Here is a 17,208-nt window from a genome sequence, read left to right on the forward strand (position 1 = left end):
TAAAGAAAATAAAACACCAAATTTTTATTGAATTACTTAAAAAACTTTGTATGCATGAGAAATTTGTTAAAATGTGGGTTTTTTTTAAATAAATGTGTTATGGTTATGTACAATATAATTTATAAGTTTTTTGTCAAGAGAAACTCTTGTGTTAGGAGAACGACTTTTTTGCTATATTTCATGTTATGTAACAAAATAAGGCACTCTGTTTGTTAAAATGTCAGTATGGTTTCTTTAGTATTTTCTGGTATTTTGTGGCTTTTTTTACAATGAATACACTTCTTGATGCCCTATGTCCCACTATGGATTGATGGCTGGATGAAACGAATACACATCTTTGGTTTTAATCCGCATTCAGTAAATTCAAACGCCTTTTAAAATGTGTAAAAAGGTTTTCAATCTTAAGAAGAGTTAAGAGAGGGACATTTAATATTCTTGCATAACCTTAAAAGAAGCAAAAAATTAAATTTACACTTTCAAAATATCAAATTTTATAAGAACCAACGAAGTTTCATTAGCACTAAAATCTTCTCAGAGTGGCCTTTTTTAACCTTCTTTTGTATTTATAATAGTACTGTTTTTTTAACTTAAAGTTTCGGTAGCTTTAAATTAAAAAAAAGAAACAAACACGAAACTTCAAAATTTTCGCATTTTCGGTATAAAAAAGCACTAAATTTATTGCGAAGAACAAATAGTTGGCAATACTGCACAACTTGGAAAAACGTGACGTCACGCACTCTCTGATGGGCGCATTCGTCTTTATATCATTCTTGGATTTATACAATAGATTGACGCTTCAATGACAGCTGCGAAATAAAAATATTGCCAGAATGCAAAAATAGCAAAACTTGGTTAGGCCGGCTTTGCATTATTAGTAAATAAATGCAAAAATAATATTTGTAACGCTATGTACCTTTGTAACATAATTTATGGAATAGATCTTTATTTTAGTAACGTATTACCTTTGAAACTATTTTAAGTAGTTAAATAAAAAAAAAACAAAAATTGTGGGTTAGGCCACACGGCGTATAAAAAATTAGTAAATAAAAATATTCTCTTAAATTTTATCACAAAACTTGTGGTTCGAGGTAAGGGTTAATAAAAAACTCTACTGATAATGATATGTTGTCACTTTTGCCTTTTGTCATGAGCATTTTTTTGTATAATGGAACATAGACAACACAGATTTGAGCACCGGTAGTATAGTGTAAAACAAAAGTAAATCATTGCGTCTGTTTTCAAAACAAATATACCAAATCATTTGTCCAACATATCCGATCACTGACAAAAAATTCGTGAGCTGTACACTGGTAGTTGGTACAAATGAGAAATGTTTCGAGCAGACAAATCTAACAAATTCGACTTGGGTGAGCTGAAGAGAAAACTTAAACGTATTGCTGATGGTAGCATCTTGTCTTATCGCCGGATATTTCTGCTTCTACTGGGAGTATGTGTGTTTTTCTATATTTTGCCACCGGTTTTTCGCTATCTGTTCATGCGTACACCAGAGATAAAGGGTGAGTTGTGAGGTTTATCAAAACCTAGCTTGAATATACGTTCCCTACTTTATTACACTCACTAGATCCACATATGCAGTGCATGGACGACCGTTTAACTCCATTTTTCCTGCAAAACTATGAGTTCGATTCCAATATACGTCACGTGCCACCTATATCCGGAGAACGTAATTTTATACCTTATATTGGTAATGGATATATTGGTATGGAGGTCGCACATGATTCCTCCTTGAATATAAAATCGGGCCGATCAATGCAATTGCCAATGCAATTCCATCCAGTTGTCTCGGTAGCACAAAGAAACGAAGCTGGACGAGAAGCAACGGTAGTTGAGTACTTGTCTGGTACAGTGCACAGGTAAACGTTGAACATTTTATAGTGGATAAAATATATTTGTATACCTACTCTTTCATTTCGTTTAGATTTCAATGCTTCTCAAATTATTTTGTCGCCTATAATTACTACGCACACCGTACACACCCGAGCATCTTAATGCAGGAAATTAAAATAACCAATACCCGAAACAGCATAGAGGAGGTGGAACTGATTTTCCCCCGTAGTTACTTTCAGTCACCAACCTCACATACAATTAAATTAGGGTATGTAATTGAAAATATATTCGTCATTTCATTCGTCATTAAGTATTAATTATTTTCTTGCAAACTATTAAATTACATACATACATTATATTTGTCAATATGTTCGTTCGTCACTCAATGCTTACCTTTTACACCTCTTTCGACAGTTCGTCAACTCAATCGTCTGTACTGAAAGATTTTGATGTTACCACGGGAAGTATTTTAGTAAAAGCGGACGATCCCACTCGCGTCATTGCAGTGAGTGTTGTCAAACCACAAATGAGTCGCATCGTTCAGCTGAAGAAACGTGGCGCTATCACCATAATATTTCCAATCTCAGTACATTATTCACAACCTATAACGCTTGACAAGTTAGAGGAAACCCAACAAGATGTAGAAAATAAAGCTGTACAAGCTATGACAAAAGTTTTGCAGAAATTACAAAACAAACCTGATGCACAACCAAATGCACATACATTTCGCCAAGAGCACGTTAACGTTTGGTCTGATTTGTGGGCTACCGGTTTCAGTATTAGTACATCTAAAGCAGAGAACAGTTTAAATGGTGATCGCATTAATGCTTCCATGTATGCAGTTTTATCCCAAACACGCAGTTATGAATATGAAGAGTTTGCTTCATTAAAATCGCCTAGCAAACAGGAAATTGCTAAGGCATTAACATATGCCGAAGGTTGTTATGATTCGTACTATACCTTGCAAGCAGAGAATCTTTGGTTGACCGCTGACACTTTGGAAAAACTCAACAATTTAGTATCATCATGGATGGTTACTTTAGAAAAGCAGGTAATGTGCTCTCTGGCAATATTTGATAGAGCTTCAGAACTAAGAACTGAATTCGAAATATTACGAAATATTTCGATTGTGCACATGCAGGATTTTTGGCTATATTCGAAGTTTCGTAATATCACCGGAACATTCTTTTTCTAAAAATTGTAATAGTATCTCAAAGTAAACACTTTTACCACTCTTTAATATGTTTTTAAGATATCCTTAGTTGAATTTACAGGGCTTACTTAATTATAGTTGGGTCACTTTATATGAATCTAACATTGTAGTTCCTTTGGGAAAGTATAGTCTGGTTCTTGATTCAAAATATGTGTCGGCCTGTGTTTTATAACAAGCTGTTGCAATTTCAACTGATAAACTGTGTTGTTTCAGGGTTGTCACAATCTCATTCGTGCTGGCGCTTCAGGAGTAATACAAGCTATGGTTTTAAGCTTTGGCAGTTTTCGTTTCAGCAATCAACATTTGGAGTGTAACATGCATCCCAAGTATCTCCATCGGGACTTTCTCTTTCGTCGCCTGAACTATGGCAATAAAACACATCTTAATGTATCCATCACAGTTACCGAAGATAATAAAGCGGTTATTAATGTGGCGCTTGATCGCTCAGATCGTAGTTATTACGCTTGTGATGGCGGGTGCTTGGATGAACCAGTTTTACTAACGTGAGTTATTGACGAAGTTTATAATCAGATTTCTGTAAAAAATCTATCTAAATAATGAAATTTGAAATTTATGGTCTTTCAGTCAAAGCCGTCGCCAGTTCCCGGTCAAATTAACCGAGCCTCTGACAGCAATTTTATATATTACAGAGGATAAACAACACATGGAAGAGCTTCATAAGGCTATACATGTTAGAGAAGTAGTTGAAGGTATGTTTTGCCAACACGAAACTGCACTTGCCGTTCCGATTTTTAATAACTTCCAAACCTTTTTTCACTTTACTGTTTTATATTATCAGCTCCTGCGCACGAACAGCACTTAATCGCGCTTCATAGGCATGGCCATCAATTAGGTGGTTTGCCTACACTCTTCTGGGTATCAGTGTGTGCAATAATTATAGTATTTCATGCGTTCCTGTGTAAATTAATTATTAAGGAATATTGCGAGCCATCGGAAAAGTTGAGATATCGATACAATAAACCATGACTATGAAAAATACAAGTATGTTGTGTGTATATTTACGATTGTAGTTAAATTTAAGATTATTTGAGCTTATGATGATAGCTAGATCAATGTTTTAATTATGAATTGCTCGCTGCGCTTTGCATTACTCTTATGCAAATACATATCTATGTATATTTTTATGTATTGTATATTTTGTTTTGATAAAAAGCATGCGGATGAAATTTGAAACCTTAGAAATTATGTGTCTGAACTTATACTAATGAAATAAATATATTATAATCGTGCTACCTAGATATTTTAGTATACTAGTTTTAAGGTGCATGGTATGTTCGTAAGGAAACGTTAGGAAATGTATATGTTTGGGCAAATAATATTAGAACAGTATTCATATACGCAAAATGATGTAATAAGTTCTTAGTCGGCATTCAAATTCTGTGTTTGTTGAGCGAGCAAGACAATAAAATTAATAATGGATGTAGACATGAAAAGTTTTAATGATTCAATGAGATAAGGTCGAATCACGTCATTTATAGGCATAATAAATTTGTAAATTAAATGATTTATCGCAAAAGTTTAGTTAGTATAACTTCTTTTATTAACAAAATTTATGTATTATAAAAATCACAACAATATTTAATAAATAAATAATAATATTTACATGTACAAATGGCTAATTCAAGAGTCAGCATTGTCAATTGAAATGAACGGAAATTGATTAAAATTCATTTTGCAATAAACCAATAAAACTATGAACGAATTGTGGAATAGTATTAGCCTTTCGTAACGGCGTGAATAGACTCTGCCACATATGTGACATTCTTCGTAGACAATCCAACTACTGCAATACGTCCATCCTTTGTCAGGTAGATACTGAATTCCTTAGTTAAGCGTTCCACCTGCTCCGGATTTAGTCCTGTATAGCAAAACATACCAATCTGATTGGTAATATGCTCCCACGAGCGCTTAGATCCGAGTGCCACTAATTTTTCCATCAATTGATTGCGCATATTTATTGTACGATTAGCCATTGTCTGCAAGTCTTCCAACCACATGCAATAGAGCTCGTTATCACCGAAAATCTCCGTTGCAATACGTGCACCATAAACAGGTGGACTAGAATACATGGGTCGTATGATGGTTTTCACATTAGATGTCACACGCTCTGCCTCGTCCTTAGTGGAGCAAACGATAGTAAGAGTGCCGACTCTTTCGCCATAGAGTCCCATGTTTTTGGCAAAACTTTGAGCCAAGCAAAATTCATGTCCTTCTGAGGCGAAAATACGCACTGCTTCCGCATCCTTATCAATATCACCACTGGCAAAACCAAGATAAGCCATATCGAAAAAGGGATACAGGTTGCGCGATTTCATTATACGTGATATTTCAAGCCATTGCTCCTTTTTCGGATCCACGCCAGTAGGGTTGTGGGCACAAGCATGTAGCAGAACGATAGATTTTTCGGGACTTTTCTAAATATAAGCATTGAATTTAGCAATTAAAATGCAAGCTTCAAAAAGTCACTTACACACAACGATTCATAGAGGCCCTGCTCATTGAGCCCTAGCGTTTTCGGGTCATAGTAATTATAGGTGGCTACCTTGAGTCCAGAGTGCATGAAAATGGGTCTATGGTTAGGCCACGTGGGATTGGGCAAATGTACTAGGCGTTCACCTTTCCAAAAGAGGCCTAAAAATGCGGCACCTATGCGTAATGAACCAGTGCCACTCAAGCACTACGGGGATATTTAAAAATTTTAATAAGTACGAACAAATACTAAGGCTGTAATTCAGTTGAATCATGTGCATAGTTTGTAGACACCTTATCGAAGTACCTACCTGTGATGTTGAGTTGCGCTTGTCTTTCAATATTTCCGAATCTTTCCCAAGTGCCAGCTCTACTGACTTGTTGTAGAACTCTGCCAACCCATTGATAGGCGCATATTCATGGTTCATATTTTTAGAAGCTATACGCTTTTCAGCCTTAACGAATGGGGTATGTAATCAATTTAAACAATAGAAAATAACAGAAATTCCACAAACCTCTCTAACACTGGGCAATACCCATGGTTTATTACCGTCATCGCGATAAGCACCTACACCTAAGTTTACCTTCTTGGGATTTTTATCACTTAAAAATGCCTCTGTAAGGCCGAGGATGGCATCTGGTGGTGCCATCTTGACATCTGCGAACCAAGATCTGAAAATATGTAATTGTGTAATTCCTCAAAAACTTAAACATACATTCTTTTTGCTTTACTTATGGCGTGGGTAATCAAGGGATATTCTTGGATAAAGAAAAACTAAGTTGGAGGTTTTGAGCATCCCAGCACCTTTCTTAAACTGTAACATTTCGCGGTACTCTCTTTATTTTGCCAAAATTTTTTGTGCTTAAATATTTTTGTTTCCAAGACTTATGTACATATGTCAAACCAAATTTTTCTTATAAACTACTTTTTATTCTGAATGATTGAAATGAATAGTGACTGAATGCTTTTATTATTCGAAATTCAACACTTTTTAACAAAACTAAAATTCCCAGTACTTCAAATAGATGAATACCAAAATTCCTAACGCTTGCGAGTGTTGCAAATGAATTGTTTGAGGTCAAATTTTCTTTCAACCACAAGCTTAACTTTCTTCAACTTATGGCTTAAGTCCTTAGAACAAAACAGGGCTTATTTGTATATTGTTGCAGTGAAAAGTTTTGAGAAATTTTGCTGAAGTGACACTTCTTGATCAAACATAAATTCGAAACGTTTTAATAGCGTAGACTGGTTGTGCGTTTGCAAATTTATCTTTTAATTCTGTCAAGTTATATGCAAGAACATTTTTACGCTTTCCTCGTTGGGGCGAGAGACTCAACGCTCAATTAAATATAAGGCTCTATCCTACAAATGTCCGTAAATTGCTTTTTAAAAGGCATCAAATAACAGGCAACACAAAATAATACACAACTTTACTAAATGTTTGAAGACCATGTTTTAAGGTATGTATTTGGTTTTATATGCATCAATGTCTAAAATATTTCAAAATTACCGTTTTATGGTATGGCCAATGTTGTAAAACTTAAATATTATTATTTTTTTTAATAACTTCTAATCACTAAAAACACTTGTAAAAAATTTGTGCATGTTGTGGTTTTCTTTATTTAAATCGACTTTTAAATGCTTTACTTTTAGATTACATTCTATTGCTCGTTTAAGCAAATATAAACGCATAGGTACACTAAATGATTGTTTTCTAAACTATTATATAAGACTTGCATTTTTATTACTTAATAAAATTGTGCCAATGCGATCAACTTTAGCGGCAACCTGGCCGCTTGCTTAAATGTGCATTATAAGTAATTTTTTTTTTTTCAATTTCCCAATACTTGCACGTTTACTTGGTAACTTCGTGCATTGCATGCGCCAAATAGTCAACATTCTTGCTAGTCACTCCCGCCATCGAGATGCGGCCATCTTTGGTCAAATAAATGCTGAACTCCTTCGACAATCGCTCGACATTTTCTGCTGTCATACCAGAATAGCAGAACATACCAATTTGATTGGTAATGTGATCCCATGAGCGCGATGAGCCTAATTTCACCAGATTGCCCTTTAATTGCGCACGAATATTAATAATACGATCAGCCATCGTTTTCACATCCTTCAGCCAAATGGCTCTCAACCCTTGATCGTTGAGTATTTCGGCCGCCAAACGTGCGCCATTTATTGGTGGATTTGAGTAGAGAGCACGAATGAGAATCTTAATTTGTGATGTAACACGGTCGGCTTCCTCTTTGCTGGCAGCGATGACTGAGTAAGCACCGGCACGTTCGCCGTACAAACCCATATTTTTGGCAAAGCTCTGCGCCAGACAGTACAAATGACCATCTTTTTCGAAAATACGCACAGCTTGAGCATCGCGATCAACATCGCCAGAGGCGAAACCTTGGTAGGCCATGTCAAAGAAGGGGAATAAATTCTTCTTCTTTATCAATTGAGACAGTTCCTTCCACTGCTCTAGCGACAGATCGACGCCTGTGGGATTATGGGCGCACGCATGTAGTAATACTATGGACTTTTCTGGGATTTTCTGCAAATATAGATGCGTATAGGTGGATAAAAATGTATAAATGAATACATTATACTTCAATGAATGGGTGTGTATTCACTTACGCTAATATCGTCGAAGCAGCCTTTTACATCCAAGCCACATGTTTTGGGATCGTAATAACGGTATTTCTTAATCGGAAGACCGGAGTGCTCGAAAATAGGTACGTGGTTGCCCCAGGTGGGTGTGGGTACATACACCTCGCGATTACCTTGCCAAAATTTGCTCAGAAAGGCAGCACCAATACGCAAAGCCCCTGTACCACTGATCGACTACAAAATATATTGAAAAGTCAATTTTGGAAATAGATGAAAGTTTGAAAAACCTACAGATATATGTATGTATCATCATATCTTTTTTGAGGAGCATATTTTCACCTTTACTGCAATACCTTCGGGCTGTATTTATTTAAAGCAAATAAATTTCAATTTATTCGAAATACAGTGAACAAACAAATATAAAAGAATGGAAATTTATTATTTGACTACAAATACGTTCCTCTAGACACAGTTGATCAGCATGTTCAATTGATTCCAAATCACAAGAAGAATGAAAAGAATGTAGTTGGAATTGCTGATAAATATTATCCGGAGCGTTCTAGTGTATAAATAAACAGCAAAGTTGCTTCCAAACATTTGTAGTGTATAAAGAAATGCAGCCTCTATGTCAGGTTATAAGAATTGTTTGAATACGTTTTCTGAACTACAGTATTCGTTTTAAAGTAGTAATTCTGGGATTATTACTTATGTAAAGAGTGTAATCAGTTTTTGCATGCCATAACTAAGTGAAAAATCTACACTGCATTTTTGAAATTTTTATCTCCTTTGAACGTTTTAGTTTTTGTCTGGACTTGGTTCACTTTGCGTTAAGCGAAAAAATAAAACTTATGTTTTGAACGTCACTATTATATTTTGTATGTATAGTAAGTACATCAAAAAATGAAAAATACTGAAAGAAACGTTAATTATGTACGGATCACGAAGAACTGAGTCCGGGACATCGGATTCGCGATACTGGAGCCCGGTATTAGATGTCCAAATCAGAACATGCTTGTCATCCTTTATGAACCAATCATAGACTACCTTGTGATTTGCTAAAGACCTATAACAGGCACTTTGTGCTTTGCTAATGACCTAAGGTAAGGTACGGTGCACTAGACAGGGCTAGCCCTTTGGCGCTAATGACCTAGAACAGGTTAATGGCGCACCTGATCGTTTTTGCAGATAAGTTAAAAAATTACATGAAACGTATTGCAGTATCACCGACAATATAGAAACATACATATAGATTTTTCTTTAACCACGATTTCGTAAATTTGCAAACATCAACGAAAACGTGTATTTTCTTCAAATAATTGTTGTAAAATTCAAATATCCTGAATGATAACAATTTGTTTATTTCACTCCAGTTGTAATGTTCAAAATCCTTTTCTAATTTTTTGTTTACCTGCGTTGTAGCATTGTGCTTTTCTCTCAAACGTTCCGAGTCCTTGCCCAACGCCAATTCAATAGCTTTATTATAGAAATCCGGAATACCGATGATGGTTGCGTACTCCTTGTCCAATTGCTTGGCAACAACGCGTTCTTCAGCCTTGTAAATAATTTTTTTATATTGAAATTTATCAAAATAATTTAAAATAAATCATGCAAACCCACCGTGCGCACGCTAGGTAATACCCAGGGTTTGCCATTATCATCACGATAAGCGCCAACACCTAGATTGATTTTTTTCGGGTTTGTATCACGTTTGAACGCCTCGGTAACGCCCAAAATAGCGTCAGGTGGACCCATTTGCACCCCAGCAAACCATGATCTATAAGCGAGAGAAAATATAAATTAAATTATTATATATTATATTTTAGTATAAGATAATTTTCATTAAATAATTCTACGATGTAACTTAAGATAATTTAATTTAATGCAAATTCTGTGAACAGTAGAGAGTTTGAATATATAAAGCTAGATCAAAGAACGCTCACGTACACTAGTAATTGTTTTAAAAGTGGGCAGAGAAATAGCCAAGCTCTTCAAAGTTGTGTACATGTATGGAGGATGACACAGGTTTATACCGCTTCCAAATACCCACAGATCCTCCTTGGCTGTTGCTATTATTACTATTATTATTATACCGTAAGTATTGCCGATACATTTTTGAGAAATACTGCTGAACCCGTTTACGTAGAAGCGACTATCGTGAGAACGCCCACTTTGACCTTTCTATCGGTACAAATTTACCTCAGAAAACACACCATTTCGATAGAGGCTTGGTTGCTGACGTATTTTGGTTGAAACTTGTTTCGTCCACAATTATGAAATGGATAATTTCATGGTATTTACTTTTTTAATATGATATCCGGCAATGTCTGCCGCAGACCATTCAATCAGTCCACTTTTTGACAACTTTTTTCAATAAATCTAAATGAGACGATTCAGCAAAAATGTGACGTAAACGATGGTCATTTGACTTCGATTCTTGTACGAGCTGTATTTTATAGGCACGTAAGCCAAGATTCTTATGTAAAATTTTCCACGTAATTTAAGGACAAATACCAACAAATTGAGAACGACAACTACTCGAAATTTCAGCGTCTTTCTTATTATTATTTTCTTCAAAGTAAATTTCCACAATTTGGAAACGTTGTTACTGAACAGAAATGTCAACAAAGTTTGCCTCAGCTGTCAAACCATAATTATCGTATCGATAGTTCTCACGCAACTAAAAAAACACCCGATATGTGTTTACCGCTTAATATTTGCGCATCGTAAATTATTATTTAGAAACAAATGATGAGACTGTCACACTAGGCCAATAGTCAGTGTGCATTTAAATACATATGTATCATCGACATACCAATTATGTATATGTATGAATGTGTTGTATACAAATGTTTATTGCAAGAAAATTAATATAAAAAATATATATCTATAAGTTGGGGTAGATTTTTAAAATAGTCATTAAGAAATTGTAAATTGACGTAAATCTATACAAGTTTGTGCCGATAAATACAAAACATGTACATATAGTATGTATGTATAGAGCCTATGTCATACTTGATTTAAATGTTTCTTAATTACGATGATTAACAATAAAATTCTATTGGATTATAAAATTTATCAGTCCATTCAATAACTCAAATTAAACAACGTGAAAATACAAATTATTCATTGCCACGAGTATAACGAATTGGTTATCAGTTCCGTTAGCTGGACCAATGACGTTGTCGAATACGCTGAGCTATTTAAAAATAGAAATAAGAAATACATAACTTTGAATGTACTCAAGTTCAAGCATACATATGTACTATACAAACATGTGTATGTACACTAGGCTACGCACGTAAGAAATGAAACGAAAAGATGCTGACGAAAAATATTTTTCTATATTTAACAAAGCATTAAAGTTGTTGCTTCTTTTCAAATACATTTCTTATATGTATGTCAATTGTTATATTTTTTCATTTTTCCCCCTTTGCTCAAGTACTTGATGAATGTACCAACCCAACTTTCTTAGCTGGTTAAATTCGACGAACATGTGAAGGATTTGAAAATCACTCCCAAGAAGAATGAATGTGTTATCTCTTATCATACCTCTAAATACGTATGCATAAAATGCAAATGTACAAACATTTTGAAGTGCAATACTTAAAATACATAGAAAAACATTTTATCATACTCCTGGGCATGATTTAACTGAATTTTTTTGCTTTATCGTGCTTATCTAAGTAGAAAACATTTTTTTCTGGATTATATTACTTGAGCAACTCTTACAGCTTATGGAAAATCGAAGTGCACTCGCGTAATTTAAAAATAATATATGGTATGTATCTTATCTCAGTTCTCTATCAGTTTTAAAGAGCTGCCTTTAAACTACAAGCACGTATATAAATATTGTGGACATACCCTGGAAGAAAAACCTAAACTAGTAAATCAAATTTCTGGTTCAATGCTAATACTATTTTACCAATTACGAACTGACGCCGGTAGCGGCCACACTCTTCAGAGTGAGATGCTATCAAAACTGAAAATTCAATGCACCCAAACCGCCCTTTTCATACATAACGGTCGAGGTCTTAGTAGGTTCCAACAAATCACTTCTAAAAGAGTTGAGATAAATATTTGAATAAATATAAACCATTAAATCTTCAGATTTACAAATCTAAGAAATCACAAGCACAATAAAAATATAACAATTATTATAACAACGACCATTAGCACCAGCTAGATTACAGCCTTATATCTTTCGCTGCAATATAATTTATCAAACTGAGTACTACAGAATATTGTTCCTTTTCGGTGTTTGTATTTAAGTAAAATAAGCTTGTGTAATGGGGCATTTCGCCAAACTTATGCAAAAACTAAGCATTTTTAACATTAAATATTCCTGTTAATTATTATTGGTAATTTATAAAAAGTACTAAAAATCAAAAGGCTGATATATTGACTACATTTATGTGTAATAATTTTTAAATTAAATCCATGCACTTAGACTAAGCTAAACTTTCGCGGTAGTAGTAGCCAACCCCTAGTGCAGAACCATCTGTAAAGGAAATGACACGAGCACACAGCAGCAGTATTTCCCGAAAATACACATAAATAATATCTTAAGCTTGAATGTTGTGTTTGTATTTAGTCTGTTCAAATAGATACCCAGTGATAAATATGCAGCAGCACCTTGCGGGAAAGTAACACACAATTTTCTCACAAATATAAAAATTTGATATGATGTAACATGGGCAATTTTAGGCAAAGTACAATGAAATATTCGAAATATTTCAACGAAAATTAAATGCAAATGCATTTACCCATATCATCATTTTAATAACAGAATATCAATTCATTGGAATTGACAACAATATAGTGTTGTCGGATGTCTGCAAATGAAAATAGAAATATGAACAAAAATGAAGTATTTCAGTTCAGTGTTGATGATGGGGAGAGGGGTTATTATGCCTCCTTACTGCACACATATGTACATATGACGTTTTAATTTTGGGTTCAATGGTTGTAACGTGGAAAAGAGTTCTATACAAAAGTACTGTTTATGGATTAAATACGTGTATAACATAATCCAAACAATTGCACTGTTTTTATTCCAAATTTCTTTCTGTGACGCTTTTTTTGTAGGTTTATATTTTCAAAAATGTTTCTCAATTTAAACTAAAGCAAAAAATACTGCAGATTTGCAATCAACCTTCCACTGAACGTCTCTGCATGCGAATTTCGTTCTTATTTCAGGTGTCTGGCAACACCAACTTTACACCCTAAATTACATAACTTTAACAATAAATTACTTAAAAACTGAAAGCCTCCGGAGGGTGCGGTTTTCAATTTTAAGACGACGATACACCTCTCTATCCCCCCCTTACAACCTTTTTTTCAAAGCATGTTACATTATACTCAATTTTTCCCCTTGTTTATACTATGTATTCTAAAATCAGTTTGTTGCTTTGTTTGCTTGTTTAAATTGCACCTATCTTTAACTAGCTGTTTTGTTGCTTGAAAATTCTCAACTGTCACTTCGCGCTCTCAAGTTGCCTCTTTGGAAGTTTGTTGTGTACGCGAACGCCAAAACCGATACTTTTGATCACTTTCAATAATTATCAGGTCAAACAAGTTGTATCGGTCACTATAACTGAAGGGGGTTTTGTGCATGACTGACATTCGGTTGGATCGGGTTCGACAACCACTGAAGGCATGGCACTTCAAACGATTAAAAAAAATTGCGGTCGTGACTCGTCGTCTCCGGGGACATTTCTTCTATAAAAATCTCCTAATAATACCCTATGCCAGTGCCCGTTCGGAGGCCTCATAAAACTGTATATTTATATATATATTGTATATGTACAATATTTACATAAGTAAGAACGAATTATCGGCTCATGTGTTATCTTTTTTAAAAATTGCATATAGCTATCATATGCGTCCTTCTGAAGCATCTCTGGAAAATTTGTAATTGAAAAAAGGAAGTTTTATTGGTTTAGTTTAAGTTTAGTATTTTCCACTAATTTTGGCAGGGGGTGAAAATTTCGAAACTGCCTATTGCGGCAAATTGCCTAACCCTTAATCAATCTTTGGTTAAGGATTTCCGTTCACGAAAAAATTCAAAGATTTTGGCAAGTACGCATAACTTAGCAGTCACAGAGCGGCATATAACGTATATACTTCTTCATAAATGATAGTAGTGCTTGGAGCTCTTCGTCTCTTTTAACTTCACCATTCACAAAGACGGTAACGGTAATGAAACCACCGAAGTTTGACCAGCAGTGCAGCTGTCGAAAACAAGTCAAAAGTCGTTTGCGAGTCACATAAAATAATATAAAAACAAAACAAAATATTTTGGTTTATTTGACTATTAACCTAGGGTTACCGCACCAAAACCAAAACTATGCAAAGCTGATCTTCGAAACTAGTTTCCGATTGCTTGAACATATTTTTTTTTTGTTTTTGTTATTTACCGAAACAGCCGGCAATACCACAACAACAAAAATTATACAATAGCTTTGAGAATAAACTATTTCAGACAAAAGCAATTTCATAATGTCCTATTACTGTAGTTTTACTTTGTCATTTTAGTATTAGTAAAAATCGAATTAGCATTGTTGTAGTCAGAATTAACAAAATAAGACTAAAGTAAAAGCCGCAAAAGTATTGTCTGCTGTGTATAATTTAAGGAATACAAGTGAAGCAGTGAGGCAAAATTGTGATTCAGGTACATCATTAAGGATGCTTATGTTTAACCCTGATTCCCAACTAAATTAAATCAAACGTGTAGTCTCGAAATTTAGTTTAAAATTCGTCACAGTTAAACTTGCACCAAAAACAAATATTGGGTTTCTATGAGGCTCAAACAATGGTAGTGGTGTGTGCTGTAAGAACGTATGTATATACTGCAATCGCACTTAATAAAACAATTAACAAGTATTTTCAAGTGGTTTCCCGCAGAGGCTTAATTTATTACCTAATGCATTAGTTTCATGACATAAACCGAGGGTTGGTATTTATATTTCTGATTTTGGACACTTCTAGTATTGTCAGGCGTTATTTGACGGTTCCATTGCAAAGTTTGACATATTTTACTATAAACACGCACAGAACGATTTAATGTATGAGCCATATTAGTGTTGTTGTAGTTGTGGCAGTCCTTGACCGGATATAAAACCGGGTCGTTGCGTTAACGTAGAACCGACTGTTGTGGGAACGCCATATTAGTGTTGATTACAGTCACTTTAAAAATTCAACTCGGCAAAAAAAAAAGAAATTAAACCGCGAACATTTTCGTGTGATTATTTTTCACAATTTTCGATGTGGATTAACAAGACAAAAATGCATCGCTGATGCTGTGAGTAAAATGGTTTAGCAGGATCATCATTTCACACACTCTTAGGTTTAGATATCCTTGCGTTGGATTCCACAAAATTTTAAAACGGCCCAGGAAACCTGACTGGATAAGGTACTTCGAAAATTGATTCAAACGAATTGAAAAATGTATCGATGATCATGGGGAATATCTTAAAAAATATTAAAACCATTTTCATCTACCATTCAAGCCAGAAATATAAATAGCAACCCTCGTGCATTTAAATCACTTCAAACGCGCGTCACATAAGCAAACTTAATACCCCCACCTAATTTTCACTTATTTATACAAGAACACTTATAAGTATTCATATGTATGGAATGTAATAACTAAATAGTAATATGCAAATATGCACGTGTGTATGTACATATGTATGATACACGTAAATTTACCGATTCCGCACATAAAGTAAATAAGAACATTCTCAGCAATAGCAACGAATACTATTTTTCAAAAATAGAACCAAAGAATTTTGAAAGCGAATATCGTATAATGAAAAGGGTTTTAATTAAAAATTACCTTTAATCAAATCTTCCACGTAAACCTATTTTACTACATATACCGAAGCTTGGCAACATAAAATGAGGTTAACCTACAGATATTTCCTTTTTATTATTCTACGGCTTACAGATACATATGTCCACACTTATATGCACATATTTCAACATGAAAATACTTATATTAAGTAAATAAGCTACATAAATGGATGACCTTGTGTAATGACATCTGGTTTTACCGTAGTAGTTCATACCGGCTGCCTGGAAATATGGTGGGGCTATTCAAAAAAGAAGTAATAATCACGTGCCCAGATGTTTATGCATGCACATATATTAGTATAAACATATATGAAAATTCTATTTATTTTATTACTATTGTTACTGCAAAATAGTGCTTTTTTAATACATTTTAAATTATCTAATTTAATTGACAGCTCGATTGCTTACTGAGTGCGTACGGCATTCGTGTTTAATGCTGCTCCAAAAGCACGATTCGCTGACAATAGTGTTTTTCCGCTAATATTCGCCATTTAAGCACTTTATTTGATAGTATTTAATGATAAACAAAATTTCGAATTTTCTAAATGCTTAGAATATTAAGTCGACCACCTGAAAATACACACGTAGGCAACGGTACAAATTTCAATACTGCAAAAATTCCCCAAAGCAGCAAATGTATAACCACGACAATAGCTAGCTCCAAATTTATTCTGCAATCAGCTGTGGCACCCGTGGAGGTAAATGGGTTGCCGAATGGTATTCCCAAATAATAGTATGTTATTATATGTCTCAATGATATGTTCGTGCATTTTTTGAAGATCGAATTAATTTAAATAGCGGTATGACCGTGGTCGCGAATCAAGGGTTAATTTCGTACAAAACTTGTAGTAGCACAAAATAAACACAACTAAAAAGGAAACAAAAATAATAAGACAACTAAAAAAAAAAAAAAAACGAACAAAAAATTGTTTGCCACACGGTGTATAGAAATTAAAGGTGGCGTTTTCCGAAAATCGCTACTTTATTTCGCGCGATTTCGACAACTCGCTGACGTCCTGAGTTGATATAATAAAAAAACAAAGCAAACAAGTACTTGGTTGTAAATATTCAAGTAAATATTGAAGATTATCGACTTTTAAATTAATCTAACGGACGAAAACGAAGGGCCGCGTATTGGAAAACGAAGACGGACACAACTAAAGGAATCTAATAGTAGTTCCTAAATCTAGTATTA

The 17,208-nt window shown here is 34.4% G+C and overlaps 3 protein-coding genes across 3 annotated transcripts; 1 reads left to right on the top strand and 2 right to left on the bottom strand.

Moving 5' to 3' along the window:
* Window positions 1–1,133: 1,133 nt before the first annotated feature.
* Window positions 1,134–7,008, top strand: LOC128865363 (uncharacterized protein KIAA2013 homolog). The gene is made up of 7 exons (XM_054105647.1): window positions 1,134–1,517; window positions 1,583–1,874; window positions 1,940–2,116; window positions 2,263–2,899; window positions 3,275–3,564; window positions 3,647–3,771; window positions 3,861–7,008. Exons 1-7 carry the CDS (start codon window positions 1,331–1,333, stop codon window positions 4,046–4,048), a joined length of 1,896 nt encoding a protein of 631 aa, XP_053961622.1. The 5' UTR covers window positions 1,134–1,330; the 3' UTR covers window positions 4,049–7,008.
* Window positions 4,793–6,364, bottom strand: LOC128865365 (aspartate aminotransferase, mitochondrial-like). The gene is made up of 5 exons (XM_054105649.1): window positions 6,284–6,364; window positions 6,067–6,223; window positions 5,863–6,006; window positions 5,553–5,759; window positions 4,793–5,496 (listed from the first exon to the last, which is right to left on the bottom strand). Exons 1-5 carry the CDS (start codon window positions 6,346–6,348, stop codon window positions 4,798–4,800), a joined length of 1,272 nt encoding a protein of 423 aa, XP_053961624.1. The 5' UTR covers window positions 6,349–6,364; the 3' UTR covers window positions 4,793–4,797.
* A 137-nt stretch (window positions 7,009–7,145) lies between the features above and the next one.
* Window positions 7,146–16,611, bottom strand: LOC128865364 (aspartate aminotransferase, mitochondrial-like). The gene is made up of 5 exons (XM_054105648.1): window positions 16,422–16,611; window positions 9,777–9,933; window positions 9,568–9,711; window positions 8,187–8,393; window positions 7,146–8,103 (listed from the first exon to the last, which is right to left on the bottom strand). The coding sequence occupies exons 1-5, from the start codon at window positions 16,502–16,504 to the stop codon at window positions 7,408–7,410; spliced, it is 1,287 nt and encodes a 428-aa protein (XP_053961623.1). The 5' UTR covers window positions 16,505–16,611; the 3' UTR covers window positions 7,146–7,407.
* Window positions 16,612–17,208: the final 597 nt, after the last annotated feature.

The sequence above is a fragment of the Anastrepha ludens genome, chromosome 5 (genome assembly GCF_028408465.1).
Source record: "Anastrepha ludens isolate Willacy chromosome 5, idAnaLude1.1, whole genome shotgun sequence".
NCBI lineage: Eukaryota > Metazoa > Arthropoda > Insecta > Diptera > Tephritidae > Anastrepha > Anastrepha ludens.

What these genes read in the sequence shown, in the direction of transcription:
- LOC128865363 (XM_054105647.1), top strand. Translation starts at nt 1,331, where the DNA reads ATGTTTCGAGCAGACAAATCTAACAAATTCGACTTGGGTGAGCTGAAG. An exon ending in TTGTCTGGTACAGTGCACAG is followed by an intron (nt 1,875 to 1,939) that starts GTAAACGTTGAA and finishes CATTTCGTTTAG; the next exon opens with ATTTCAATGCTTCTCAAATT. An exon ending in GATGAACCAGTTTTACTAAC is followed by an intron (nt 3,565 to 3,646) that starts GTGAGTTATTGA and finishes ATGGTCTTTCAG; the next exon opens with TCAAAGCCGTCGCCAGTTCC.
- LOC128865365 (XM_054105649.1), bottom strand. Translation starts at nt 6,348, where the DNA reads ATGCTCAAAACCTCCAACTTAGTTTTTCTTTATCCAAGAATATCCCTT. An exon ending in CTTGATTACCCACGCCATAA is followed by an intron (nt 6,224 to 6,283) that starts GTAAAGCAAAAA and finishes ACATATTTTCAG; the next exon opens with ATCTTGGTTCGCAGATGTCA. An exon ending in TATTGCCCAGTGTTAGAGAG is followed by an intron (nt 6,007 to 6,066) that starts GTTTGTGGAATT and finishes CCATTCGTTAAG; the next exon opens with GCTGAAAAGCGTATAGCTTC.
- LOC128865364 (XM_054105648.1), bottom strand. Translation starts at nt 16,504, where the DNA reads ATGGCGAATATTAGCGGAAAAACACTATTGTCAGCGAATCGTGCTTTT. An exon ending in TATTACCTAGCGTGCGCACG is followed by an intron (nt 9,712 to 9,776) that starts GTGGGTTTGCAT and finishes ATTATTTACAAG; the next exon opens with GCTGAAGAACGCGTTGTTGC. An exon ending in GCTGCTTCGACGATATTAGC is followed by an intron (nt 8,104 to 8,186) that starts GTAAGTGAATAC and finishes CTATATTTGCAG; the next exon opens with AAAATCCCAGAAAAGTCCAT.